Raw genomic sequence first — 14,582 nt, 5'->3', positions numbered from 1 at the left:
TGGGGCGTACTTTCCAGGACTAACATCATCGACTGACTTAAACCCTTCGCCAGCTCCAGAACTGTAAGTAATTTAGAACGTATCGCCATTTGCTTGGTACTTCGAAATCTATTTTTGGGCGGTTCTGTTTTGGCATCCGTCCTTCTGACATCTATTGGCAAACTGAGTAATGACGGCTGGGTATAAACAACGGCTATTGTTTAAATTTTAGCCGATCTCAGATCTAAAATGACCACGCCAACATAATTATTACTCCGACTCTGATTAGAGTTGTAAAATACGGTTTGTTTTGAAAATTTGTTAGCCGGAAAAAATCAAATGAGGTGCGCCGAAGAGCTGAGTTCACGTCTCACAGCCCCGTTTAAACGGGCAGCTCTTCATTACATCGGCCGAAAAGGTCTATTTTAAGCAGAAATCAGTGCCATGATAACAAAATCATTTCAAGGACTTAACAAAACAAATAATTCTTTGCAGAGAAAGTATGGATTTCACAAACGTAGAACCAGTCGCTAGTATATTTATAAGGCAAAATAAATCTTTATAAGTAAAAAAGATTTACTGACAGTGACATAAAATAAACTGAGCAAGGAAAGGGCAAAAGGAGACTTGTCTGAAAGGTAAGCTAAGCAAATAAAACCAGTCCACCAACCAGAAAAATCCAACAAGAAAGCTAAAGATAAGAAAATAACAGTAAATCCACCCAGAACACAATACTTACAGAAACTCCACTATAAACGAACAGACGTATAGTTAGAGGGCGGACTTATGAGTCGTGATGTCAGCATTGCCCCACCTCCTGAGGCTCCACCCACAAGGAGCATAAGCACAATTAAAGGGACAGCACATAATAAACTTATAATAAGAAAAAATTCAACCAAAAAACAAAATTCTGACAAATAATAATACAGTAGACCACCAAATAACAAAATAAAAACAAACTACAGTGGAACCTCGTTTCACAAATGTCTCGGTTCACGTACAACTTGGTTTACGACCAAAATGTTCGCCAAACTTTTGCCTCGGTTCACGACCACACACTCGGTATACGAACAAACCAGTTTCCCTTTGGGTTTGTACATGTTCAGTCTCTCCCTGTGCATTTCCTGTGCAGCGAGCGAGCGAGAGAGAGAGAGCGCGTCACACACACACAGGCACGCGAGAGAGAGTGTGACACACACACACAGGCGCGTGCTAGAGAGAGTCACACAGGCGCTCCAGGCTCACGAAAGAGAGACACACGCACACACGAAAGAGAGAGTGAGCGAGCGAGCGAGAGAGGGAGGGCTGGACTCATGAGGTAGAAAAGGCTTGTATTTGTTTTCAGTTCTGTTTCCAGCGATCGCTTCATAGCATGCATTGTGGCACTTTACTTTACTTTTCTTGGTGGTTTATTAAATTACGGATTTTTCAAATGTTCATTTTTTTCCCTGTGCTTAAAACTCATTAAAAAAAAAGTGTTTTTAGCGAGCGGTTCCTAGCGCTATAGCGCAAACTATTGCAGTGTTAGTTTTCTCTGTTGTTCAAAGTTTTCTCAGTGTTATTCAATGTTTTTACATTTAGTTTACTATTACGCTGTGCATTCTATGGTATAATTAACTATATTTGTGCTCACAAACTAAAATAATATATATTTACATACAGTTTGTACGGTCTGGAACAGATTAATTGTATTTGCATACAATCCTATGGGGGAAATTGCTTCGGTTTACGACCAAATCGGTTTACGACCAGAGTTTTGGAATGAATTACGGTCGTGAACCGAGGTTCCACTGTGCATACTGTAAATGCATGCTAATCATTGAGAGTAAACCCTTGGACTGCAGAGAGATGGATGACAAAGAACCTTTATAAAAGAAGGATTTATTAAAACATTACTTTGGTATTTTTCAAAGCAAAGTTCTTTCTTTCCAATCATGGTTTATATTACTTTGTCTCATAAAGTTGCATTCTAAAGCAAAGCATTTTTTATACATTTTTTAAAATACATTGTCTGTTCTCACAGCTTACAATTGGACTAATGGGAACATGAGTCCCTGCGGTGGGCTGGTGCCCTGCTGGGGTTTGTTTTCTGCCTTGCGCCCTGTGTTGGCAGGGATTGGCTCCAGCAGACCCTCGTGACCCTGTAGTTAGGATATAGCGAGTTGGATAATGGATGGTTAATGGATGGATGGATGGATGGTACATGAGTCTGCAATTTATCTTTAACAAAATCAGAAAATTTAACAAAAGGCACAGAAAAGCAAAAAAAAAAGGAAGAAAAAAACAAATTTTCATCAAAGGCTATCTACAGCAACAAAGTCCAAATACACAAATTCAGAAATTAAAAGTGAAGTCAGAAGAACAAATTTCCTTAAATCCAAGAAAAGCACTAGAATGGCAAACCTCACAAAAGAGACGCACAACTCCTCCAAAGCTCGTTCATTTTAAACGAATCTTTAATGTGACTCGGGAAGAACGAGTCGTCTCGTGGGAGTGATTCGTTCAGTCGCGCATGCGCATTTGCGCAACTTCCTATAGTTTCTGCATTGGAATTATTGATTCACCTGTTTCGAGTCTTTGGGTTTTTCGAGTCTTTCGTTCATCATGTGACAGCCCCATAAGCTTAACCAACTCAGTCTGAGCCGGAAACAGAATTGATTAGTTCATCTCTCTTGAGTCTTGGTTCGTTCGAGTCGTATCGTCTGAGTCACGTGACAGCCCCATAAGCTTAACCTAGTATGCAGTCTGAGCCGGAAACAGAATTGATTAGTTCATCTCGAGTCTTCGGGTTCGAGTCGTTCGTTCGTCACGTGACAGCCCCAATAAGCTTACCTAGTATGCAGTCTGAGCCGGAAACAGAATTGATTAGTTCATCTCGAGTCTTCGGGTTCGAGTCGTTCGTTCGTCACGTGACAGCCCCATAAGCTTAACCTAGTATGCAGTCTGAGCCGGAAACAGAATTGATTGATTAGATGAATGAAATGAATGAAATGAAAGATTTGTTCATTTTGCTGAACGAGACTCAAAGGTCCGAGTCGGTAAAATGATCCGAACTTCCCATCACTACAAAGCTGCCAGGAACTCGCCTTTTAAAGTCAGGGGGCAGTTCCTTATGGGTAAGGTAAGGGTGGCCCCGCCTCATGGGGATCCACCCACAAAACACAAGGGAACGTATTAGAGCAAAGTTACACACATAGAAACAAAATAATAAATTAGCAGATAATGATAATTAGGCAACTATTAAACAAACTGAATAATATTAATAGAAATAATCAAAACCCATGAGCAAAAAAAGAAAAGTAAAAGAAATTTAAATATAAGTCAGGGTAGGAACCCCGGCAAAACATAATGTCGTCTGTGGCCCCACAACTTCTTCTTGTCCGATAGGTTGCAGACCGCAAAGTGCTACAACATGGCAGTAACTGGCTGACTGGCATTGTGGTATTCCACAAAAAAAAAAAAGAAAAAATTAAAAATTGAAGAGTGGGAAGAAATCACTGAAAAACAGAGCACTAGGGAAAAACACACACACAGACACACAAAATTGAACAAAAAAAAAGTTGTGAAATGTCATTGAAAATAGAGGTTGTGATAAATAATTAAAAAACCCACAGAATATGGAGGAAGCAATGCATTTCCTGGAAGAGGCATGCAGTGCAGGGGAAATATTAAATTTCTTTAAAGAACACAAGGACACGGAGTCGTGATGAAAATAAAACATACGCTGCTAAGAAGATGAAAGTGGGAGAGAGTGGTGCATATTTATGTACTCGGTGACAAATTCCTCAGTCTGCACCTTCTACAGACAGCACCATCATTTATTACACGGTGGATTCAGAGAGTCTTCAGACCCCCTCACTTTCCGCACACTTTATTGTGTTGTAAATCTAATTTTATTCGGTATGGATACATTTGGAAGGATTTCAGCTTTTGATTTTTAATAAATTTGCAAACCTTTCTGAAAATATGTTGTCACTTTGTCATTATGGCTTATTGAGTGTTGAAGGTCAAAAATGGCAAATGTATTCATTTACAAACCGGTTTCCAAAAAAGTTGGGACACTATACAAATCGTGAATAAAAACTGAATGCAATGATGTGGAGGTGCCAACTTCTAATATTTTATTCAGAATAGAACATAAATCACGGAACAAAAGTTTAAACTGAGAAAATGGATCATTTTAAGGGAAAAATATGTTGATTCAGAATTTCATGGTGTCAACAAATCCCAAAAAAGTTGGGACAAGGCCATTTTCCCCACTGTGTGGCATCTCCCCTTCTTCTTACAACACTCAACAGACGTCTGGGGACTGAGGAGACCAGTTTCTCAAGTTTAGAAATAGGAATGCTCTCCCATTCTTGTCTAATACAGGCCTCTAACTGTTCAATCGTCTTGGGCCTTCTTTGTCGCACCTTCCTCTTTATGATGCGCCAAATGTTCTCTATAGGTGAAAGATCTGGACTGCAGACTGGCCATTTCAGTACCCGGATCCTTCTCCTACGCAGCAATGATGTTGTGATTGATGCAGAATGTGGTCTGGCATTATCTTGTTGAAAAATGCAGGGTCTTCCCTGAAAGAGATGACGTCTGGATGGGAGCATATGTTGTTCTAGAACCTGAATATATTTTTCTGCATTGATGGTGCCTTTCCAGACATGCAAGCTGCCCATGCCACACGCACTCATGCAACCCCACACCATCAGAGATGCAGGCTTCTGAACTGAGCGTTGATAACAGCTTGGGTTGTCCTTGTCCTCTTTGTTCCGGATGACATAGCATCCCAGATTTCCAAAAAGAAATTCGAATCGTGACTCGTCTGACCACAGAACAGTCTTACATTTTGCCACACTCCATTGTAAATGATCCCTGGCCCAGTGAAAACGCCTGAGCTTGTGGATCTTGCTTAGAAATGGCTTCTTCTTTGCACTGTAGAGTTTCAGCTGGCAGCGCCGGATGGCACGGTGGATTGTGTTCACTGACAATGGTTTCTGGAAGTATTCCTGAGCCCATTCTGTGATTTCCTTTACAGTAGCATTCCTGTTTGTGGCGCAGTGTCGTTTAAGGGCCCGGAGATCACGGGCATCCAGTATGGTTTTACAGCCTTGACCCTTACGCACAGAGATTGTTCCAGATTCTCTGAATCTTGGATGATGTTATGCACAGTTGATGATGATAGATGCAAAGTCTTTGCAATTTTTCGCTGGGTAACACCTTTCTGATATTGCTCCACTATCTTTCTGCGCAACATTGTGGGAGTTGGTGATCCTCTACCCATCTTGGCTTCTGAGAGACACTGCCACTCTGAGAAGCTCTTTTTATACCCAATCATGTTGCCAATTGACCTAATTAGTGTTTATTGGTCTTCCAGCTCTTCGTTATGCTCAAATTTACTTTTTCCAGCCTCTTATTGCTACTTGTCCCAACTTTTTTGGGATTTGTTGACACCGTGAAATTTTGAATCAACATATTTTTCCTTTAAAATGATACATTTACTTGGATTAAATGTTTGATCTGTCATCTACGTTCTATTACAAATAAAATATTGACATTTGCCATCTCCACATCATTGCATTCAGTTTTTATTCACAATTTGTTTAGTGTCCCAACTTTTTTGGAATCCGGTTTGTAAAATTAAATCTACAACACAATAAAGTGAAGGGTTCTGAAGACTCTCTGAGTCCACTATGTGGTGCGGCTGTCAGTCGACAGGCAGCAAATGTAGCACAGATGCCAATGAGGTTCAGTTACTGTAATAAAGTACATTGTGCCATTTTTGGTATGAAAATGCTGGCGGGGCCATACTAGAATTTTCCATTATGTGCCCACACTTCTCTAATGCTAACATTAGCTTACCTGTCTAATTATGTCTAATGCTAATGATAAGTGAAACGTGCAGGTTCAGACATCTTTCATGACTCAAAAAACAAAATCAGCCAATGGCACGCTGGTGCCTGGTCTGTCTTGATTTGCAGCACATCATTGTGATATTCTCATCATCTGAGAAAACACAACCATTTACATTTAAAAATTGGTCAAATCTTTTGGCTAATGAACTGCATAAATTGAAAAAGCAACACCTCTAATGTAGAATGTAATGACTTTGAGGTGTAAAACGATAAGACTTATGGCGCTTTTCCACTGCATAGTACGGCACGACACGGTTCAGTTCAGCTCACTTTTGGGGGGTTTTCCACTGGGAACAGTACCTGATACCTGGTCCTTTTTTTAGTACCACCTCAGCCGAGGTTCCAAGCGCGCCGAACTGTTACCAAAACGTGATGTGTAAACTCTGCTGGTCACTGATTGGCCGGAGAAAATCGTCATTACTGCGTCACTGGCTATTCTTTTCTTTAAAGGTACACACACGCGGAAGTTTGTGTCCCGTCTCTCCATCGCTGGACGCAGTTTGTTGCATAAGTGGATGAATGTTTCCTCAGACATTCGAAAGTTCTCCAGCCACTGAGTGTTTGTAAAACCGGGAACAATCACATCCCACCACTCTGAGGCACGGTTAAATGTCCAAACAGATGGTCTGTTGCGGCGACTTTTTTGCAAAATGTGGAAGATCTGTAATATACAGAATCAGCATTTTAATGTTACACTGGCAGTTAAGTTCATTTTATGCTTTGCAACAGTGATAAAAGTTAGCTAGTGATGTGCTTTTTTTAGATGCTTACCCTTGCGCGTCGTTGAGCTAAAGTGTTGTCGTTGTCTGCGTGTTGTTGTAAAAGTTCCACGGTGTCACGGCAGTAGAGGCGCGCAACTATAACGACACGTGAATAATCCGCCCACTCTAAAGCGGTACTAAACTGCAGTCGAAACGCAAACCGAGCCGAAGTGAGCCGAACCAAGGTGAGCTGTACTGAACCGTGCTGTGCCGTACTATGCAGTGGAAAAGCACCTATATTAACACAAACAGGCCATGCAGGCTACATACACTACGTAACTTGAACTTAAGACTCTGGGCCTGTCTGATGGTAGCACTGTGGCATAGCAGGTCTGTTTTAATAAATAAATAGCAGGAGCTTGTTGTAATAAATAAATCATTAATTGGCTGGCTCAATCTCTGTGGGTGTGCATGCTCTCAAAATTGTGGGGTGTTGGTGGAGTATTTGGGGCGAGATTCACCTGCACGTGAGGGTGCGGTCTGTTTCAATTGCTTTATCTGCTTCCTGCGGTGTGCGATTGGGATGCTGTGCCCACAGAGACAAATCAGGATGAGAAAAGAAAAGCAGATCGGCAGAAGAAGAGAGAAGGAGCCAGAGGTTAAAAGACGGGACTGAGCAAAGCAGGCAGGGAGATGAGACAGAGAGACAGACGGTGTTTAAGTAAGCGAGTGAGGGGAAAAGAGATGGCAGACAGTTGAGAAAAGAGCACAAATTTTTTTGCAAAAAAGTACCTAAATAGCTCTCAAACAAGATTCTCTGGTCTGACGAAACCAAGGTTAGCATCATGGCTGGAGGAAACAGGGCACCACTCATCACCTGTGCAATACCAATCCAACAGTGAAGCATGGTGGTGGCAGAATCAAAGCCCAATTGGAGCCCTTGGTGGCATGGATGACCGTTGCCCCTTGTTGTCCATAGCGGGTAGTCAGTATTACTAGAGCTTGACGACCTGTTACACAGGGTGTTTGTAGCACTTTCATAAACAATGCCCAGATGGTTTAATCAGATTTACCTTAAATACATGATGCCCCTCAGGTGATGACGCCCTGGAAATCCTCCTATGTCTTCTAAATGGATTGACCAGCTACTGGCAGAATCACGTTGTGAATTTTTTTTCATCAGCAACGGCTGAGAGACTAGACAAAGTTGAGGGAAAGAAGAACAAATCAAAGTACAAAAAATACAGGCTCCAGTGCGCTGGACTTCAGACCTTCTAACACAGCGGTTCTCAACCTTTCTAGTGCCGCGACCCTTTAATACAATTTCCCATGCTGTGGTGACCCCAACCGTAAAATTATTTTCATTGCTACTTCATAACTCTCATTTTGCTACTGTTATGAATCGTAATGTAAATATCTGATATGCAGGATGTATTTTCATTGTTACAAATTGAACATAATTAAAGCGTAGTGATTAATAACAAAAACAAAATGTAATTATATATTGTGAAATATTTATTTCTAATTACAAATAAATGAAATACTGTCTTTATGACTTACGTTTATTTGTTTTTCTTCATTGTGTATTGGACTGGGGCCGCACGGTGGCGCAGTGGTAGCGCTGCTGCCTTGCAGTTAGGAGACCTGAGGTTCGCTTCCCGGGTCCTCCCTGTGTGGAGTTTGCATGTTCTCCCCGTGTCTGTGTGGGTTTCCTCCGGGCGCTCCGGTTTCCTCCCACAGTCCAAAGACATGCCCGTTAGGTGCATTGGTGATTCTAAATTGACCCTGGTGTGTGGGTGTGTGTTCTGCGGTGGGTTGGCACCCTGCCCAGGATTGGTTCCTGCCCTGTGTTGGCTGGGATTGGCTCCAGCAGACCCCCATGACCTTGTGTTTGGATTCAGCGGGTTGGAAAATGGATGGATGTATTGGACTGTATTCACCGTATTCATGTTGTGTGAAAAGCATGGCGTAGCATGGGTAACAGTCTTAATATAACAGCAGTAAACTACGTTGCTACAAAATTGTTTGCGACAGTACGCGTAAGAAGCCAACGTCGGTGCGAAGGTTGAGGTTGCTTCTTTCTCACCAGATCAGGGCAGTCTTTGCAAGAGCACAATGAAGATCATCTTCTGCAACAAGTCTACTTCTATATTTAGACTTGATAACCAACAAGCTGGAAAACCCTGTTTCGCAAAGATATGTTGTTGGAAACGGAAGAAGAAGTGCGTACATTAATGTAAACAGTTAAAAATAATAAAGTTACGACAATTAAAATGTTTGACATTATTCTGATTCAATTATATTGAATATATATATATTCAAAATATAGTAAAAAACTAGCAACTACCAATGGAAAAAATGTGTAGAATAACAAGTTTTACACATTAGAGTAGACAAAACCCATAATTCCAATGGTCTTAGGTGACCCCTGGCAAGCCGTCATTCGACCCCCGGCAGGGTCGCGACCCACAGGCTGTTCTAACAGGATGATGACCCTAAGCACAAAGCAAAGGCAACACAAGGCTTGGGGACAACTCTGTGAATGCCCTGTAGTGGACCTGCCAGAGCCAAGAACCCAACTGAATATCTCTGGAGAGCCCTGACAACAGCTGGCAACTGGTGGTCTCCATCCAACCTGGCAGAGCTGGAGAGGATTCTGCAGAGAAGAATGGCAGAAAATCCCCAAATCCAGGTGCGGTAGGCTTGTCGCGTCAAACTAAAGAAGACTCCTGGCTGGAATTGCTGCCAAGGGGGCTTCAAGGAGCTACTGTTTAATATACCTGAATACTTGTGTCAATGTGAGCTTTTAGTTTTATATTTTTAATACATTTCCAAAGATTTCTAAAATTAATTTTTTTGCTTTGTCATTCTTGGGTGTTGCTTGATGAAGAAAGAAATGACTTGAAATGAGTTTGGCATACGGCTACAAAATAGCAAAAGTGAAGGGGTCTGAATACTTTATGAAGGTGCAAGCAAAACATGCCAAGGTGATGGAGGGTGTAAAGTTTGACACAAAGAGCCACCCCAGTGGTGTCACAGTACGTACAGGACAGAATCTGTTTATGGCTGAGCAATCGTCCAGTCAATACTTATACCCCCAGTCCGACACGAATCGCACAGCCAAACGGTGTCGTCGTCGTCTCATAAATTCTTTGCTGTCTGAGGACCCACAACCCTGATCCCTCGGCCCCCTGTAAAGCTGAGGTAGCTTGTTGCTCCCGTATTTCCTCAGACTTATAAGTCAAGGGTCATTTTATAATATGTTTGCATTTTAGCTTCATAATAGCAAATGTACAAAATAAAAGGAAACAAGAAGGCTGCCTGCATACTGCAGTTTTTTTTTAAATGCTGCATCCCAAGACATCAGGCTTTGTCTTTTCAACAGCTTATGAGGGTTTTATAGCTTTTATTGCCGCAGTTCTAAATTGAACATTTCCTTTTATGGCGCATTAACCATATTTTCTTTTCCAGAAGGTGAGATTTGGAAAGGTGGGGGTGGGTTTCAGGGCTTTGGTAGATTGTTGAAATGGATTTTGTTCAGACTGTAATGCCAGTTGCTGTTTTCATTTGGAGATGGATGAACAGAAAGTCCTTCTTGAGCATCTCATCTATTTCACATTTTGCTTTGCTCTCGCTGTTTGCTTCGTTGCCGTTTGGGAGCAGATGTTTCATTAAATGTTTCTTTTTATTTCTTTGCAGGCAGTCCAGTGGAGCAGTTATGAAGAACAGGTGAGCCACATCTGACACATTTCTCTTTTTTGTATTTTTTCAGCATTTCTTAATCTTTATGGCTATAGTTAATATAGTGGCCTTTCAGAATCATTTATTGTGCAGCGTCATTCTGGGTCAATTTAGAGCTTTGCCATTACACAATGCACTGCGGCCCCTCATGCACACTGATGTACTGTATGGCCAGCAGCCATACTGCCTGCGCTTCACAACAGGTAATCTACCAGAAGCTGAACATATTTGGGTCTGGCCAGAACTTGATTTGGAGATCATCTAGGAAAAGCTTGAGTTATTGCTGAAAGAGGTGTTGATGAGGCCCTCAGAGGTCTATGTGTGGATGTCATTGCCCTAATGGAGTGAAGGGGACACTGTGCTTAACAAATGGGACAGACTCTTTTTGATTATAAAGATCCCTGGGCATCTTTTGAAAAAATTCGGGTGTTAGATAGATAGATAGATAGATAGATAGATAGATAGATAGATAGATAGATAGATAGATAGATAGATAGATAGATAGATAGATAGATAGATAGATAGATAGATAGATAGATAGATAGATAGATAGATAGATAGATAGATAGATAGATAGATAGATAGATAGATAGATAGATAGATAGATAGATAGATAGATAGATAGATAGATAAGAGATATTAAATATTAGATAGATAGATAGATAGATAGATAGATAGATAGATAGATAGATAGATAGATAGATAGATAGATAGATAGATAGATAGATAGACGTGAAAGGCACTATATATTAGATAGATAGATAGATAGATAGATAGATAGATAGATAGATAGATAGATAGATAGATAGATAGATAGATAAATAGATAGATACTTTATTAATCCCAGGGAGAAATTCACATACTCCAGCGGCAGCATACTGATAAAGAACAATATTAAATTAAAGAGTGATAACAATGCAGGTATAACAGACAATAACTTTGTATTGTGTTAACGTTTAACCCCCCGGGTGGAATTGAAGAGTCGCATAGTGTGGGGTCTCCTCAGTCTGTCAGTGGAGCAGGATGGTGACAGCAGTCTGTCGCTGAAGCTACTCCTCTGTCTGGAGATGATCCTGTTCAGTGGATGCAGTGGATTCTTCATGATTGACAGGAGTCTGCTTAATGCCCGTCGCTCTGCTACAGATGTTAAACTGTCCAACTTTATTCCCACAATAGAGCCTGCCTTCGTAACAAGTTTGTCCAGATGTGAGATGTCCTTCTTCTTTATGCTGCCTCCTGATTCCTGATTTCTTCGCTAAATTGCCCACTACGGCCTGGTCATTCTGGTCTCCTGATCATCTTCTGCCTCTAACTGCCCAAAAATCTCTCTTTCACCTCTTCACCACGTAATAGCTAATGTGTGGTGAACATACTGATGCAAGAATGGCTGCCATTGCATCGCCCATGTGGATGTTGCACATTAATGGTGGTTGAAGTGGCTCTCCACTCTTTATGTAAAATACTTAATATATAGTGTCTAGAAACTCCATCCATCCTTCCATTTTCCACTGTTTATTTGAAACCAGGTTATGGGGGCAACAGTCTTAGCAGTGAGGCCTATACATCATTTTCCCCAACCACACTTGCCAACTCATATTATACATTCCCAAAGTGCTCTCAGGCCATCTGGGAGATACAGTCCTCCTACTGAGCCCTGGCTCTTCCCTGGGTTCTCCTTCCAACTGGTTTTACCCGTAAAACCTCCACAGGGAGGCGTCCGGAGAGCCTACATATCAGATGCCAGTGCCATCTTAAATGGCTCCTCTCAATGCGAATGGTCAGCGGCTCTACTCCGAGCCTCTCCTGGATGTCTGTGCTTCTCACCCTAATTCTAAGGGAGAGCCCAGCCACCCTGCAGAGGAAGCTCATTTCAGCCGCTTCTACTTGTGATTTCATTCTTTCAGTCATTACCCAAAGCTCATGTCCACAGGTGAACTTCACCTTCTGAATCAGCTCCTTCTTCACCACTGCAGATCGGTATAGCGACCACATAACTGCGCTTGCCATCTCAATCCGTCTGTCAATCTCTACATCCCTTTTGCTCTCACTCATGAATAAGACCGCCAAGGTACTTATACTCCTCCACTTGAGGCAGTAACTTACTTCTCACTCAAAGAGGACAGTCCACCTTTTGCCTACTGAGGACCAGGGCCTCAGGATTGGAGGTGTTGATCCTCATGCCCATCGCTTTATACTTCACAGCTTAATGAAGCCAACAGGACCACGTCATCTGCAAAAAGCAGTGACGAGATTCTAAAGCCACTGAACTAGACCCCCTCACCTCTCTGGCCAATATAAAATCACTATATAAGTACAACTCTCTTTCTAAAATAGCATGGGCCTTCTATTTGCTGTGGGGGTTCCTACATACTGATCTACTGTAGTTCCACAGCTGGCCACTGGTGGCGCTCCTGAGCCTATTAGTTAGTCTCTATTCAGCCCACTCAGCTAGGGTGCCAGTTCAGCACTTATGGAGTTTTAGGCTGGCATCACTCAGTTTAGAGGATGGCTGATTGATACCAATGCAGAACACTGCAGGCTGTCATTTTTCCCCTGGAAAACGTCTTTAGTGACTGCCCCTGTACTTTATTCCACCCCAGGCAGTTCCGGGTACCCCACTAATACCATGTATAAGGACTGCTGCAGATTCAGATTTGTCTGATTTACTTGTGGGATATTTAGACATCTGCATAATTATACGCACATGAATCTCTTTGCTCCCTAAGCCAATTTTCTTCAAAGTATTTATTTTTGCTTTGTCTTTGGTTTGTGCAATTAATTACATCCACAAACTGTAGTCTTTTGTAAAAGCGAGGAAAGTTAACAAGCGAAAGGGCTCATTTGTTTGCTTCAAACTGTGGATTCCTTCAGAAGTAACCCCAAGATTACCACTTAACAATCCATCCATCCATCCATTTTCAAACCCACCAAATTCGGATGAAAGGTCATTGGTCACAATGCAGGAGTCAACAATGGATATGGTGCCAGTCAATCTCAGGGCACACTAGCCCACACATCCATACACACCTTAGGTAATAAGTCTTGGAGCACAGAAATGTAGCAGGATATGGAGAGAATTGGGAGAAAGTACACTGACTGGATTGGGAATGTGTAGGTACTTTTTGATTGAAACTATAAGAGAAACCTGAGGCCTAGATAGATAGATAGATAGATAGATAGATAGATAGATAGATAGATAGATAGATAGATAGATAGATAGATAGATAGATAGATAGATAGATAGATAGATAGATAGATAGATATGAAAGGCACTATATTATAGATAGATAGATAGATATGAAAGGCACTATAAGATAGATAAATAGATAGATATTAAAGGTACTATATGGTAGATAGATAGATATAAAAGGCACTATATTAGAGATAGATAGATAGACAAATGATAAAGATTTGGGAGGATCTGCCCTGTATACTGTAATGTTTGCTGTAATACGTTAGATGTGAATAGACTCATAGGACTGACTCCAACACAAGACTGTTGCAGGGATGAATAGGCGGTTTTATAGTTGAGGGAAAGGAAGAGGCGAACTATCAAGTCGAGGAGGGAGGAAATGATGTCATCAGGGGTGTGTTCTGTAGCTGAAAGGAAGTGGGTTAGATCTTATTTGCTCCTGCAAGGAAGGAGATAAGGCATTAGTGCTGTGGGAGATGGCCGGCTGTTCATCCCGGGCCAATACCCACAGGCCGCTAGATGGAACCCTCCCTGTAGCATGGAAGTGCCCCAAAGACCAGCAGAGAATCCTGGACAATGGAGTTTCTATTCCCAACCCTGCTGGATACCATGGGGCCCACCAGAGGACGCTGCAGGGAGGCTCAAGGACTTGCATGTGCACTATAACCCGGAAGTACGTCTTAGTCACAGCGACAGAGGAAATGACGTGCTTCTGGGATGAAGAAGGAGATTTTATCCAACCCAGAAGTGCTAAGAAGTCACGTGGATAGGAGTTCAAGAGTACTTCCAGGTCATAGACTATAAAAGACTATGAGAAACCCCAGATGAGTGAGCTGAGCTGGGTGGAAGGGTGGCAAAACGTCTGGGAGAGGAGGATTGTGTATTGATTAGTAATTTGATTGTGTTTATGAATATAGTGGAGTGGAGAGTGCTTGGTGCACATAATTTTAATAAAAACAATAATAATTGGACTTTTACCTGGTGTTTGGCGTGGTACCTGAGGGTTCAAGGGAGCGTTAGCACCCCCTATTGTTACAGTGCACATTATTAGCCCTGCATATT

General features: G+C 41.8%; 1 protein-coding gene across 3 annotated transcripts in view; it reads left to right on the top strand.

Moving 5' to 3' along the window:
• The window catches only part of dpf1 (D4, zinc and double PHD fingers family 1), a 358,128-nt gene that overhangs the window by 104,366 nt on the left and 239,180 nt on the right, over positions 1–14,582 (top strand). For all 3 annotated transcript variants that reach the window (XM_039768120.1, XM_039768121.1, XM_039768118.1), the window contains exon 2: positions 10,286–10,315. In XM_039768120.1, coding sequence (XP_039624054.1) covers positions 10,286–10,315 — 30 coding nt within the window. The remainder of the gene's footprint in view (positions 1–10,285; positions 10,316–14,582) is intronic.

The sequence above is a fragment of the Polypterus senegalus genome, chromosome 11 (genome assembly GCF_016835505.1).
Source record: "Polypterus senegalus isolate Bchr_013 chromosome 11, ASM1683550v1, whole genome shotgun sequence".
Taxonomy (NCBI): domain Eukaryota; kingdom Metazoa; phylum Chordata; class Cladistia; order Polypteriformes; family Polypteridae; genus Polypterus; species Polypterus senegalus.
This window is presented reverse-complemented; position numbering and strand designations above follow the sequence as displayed.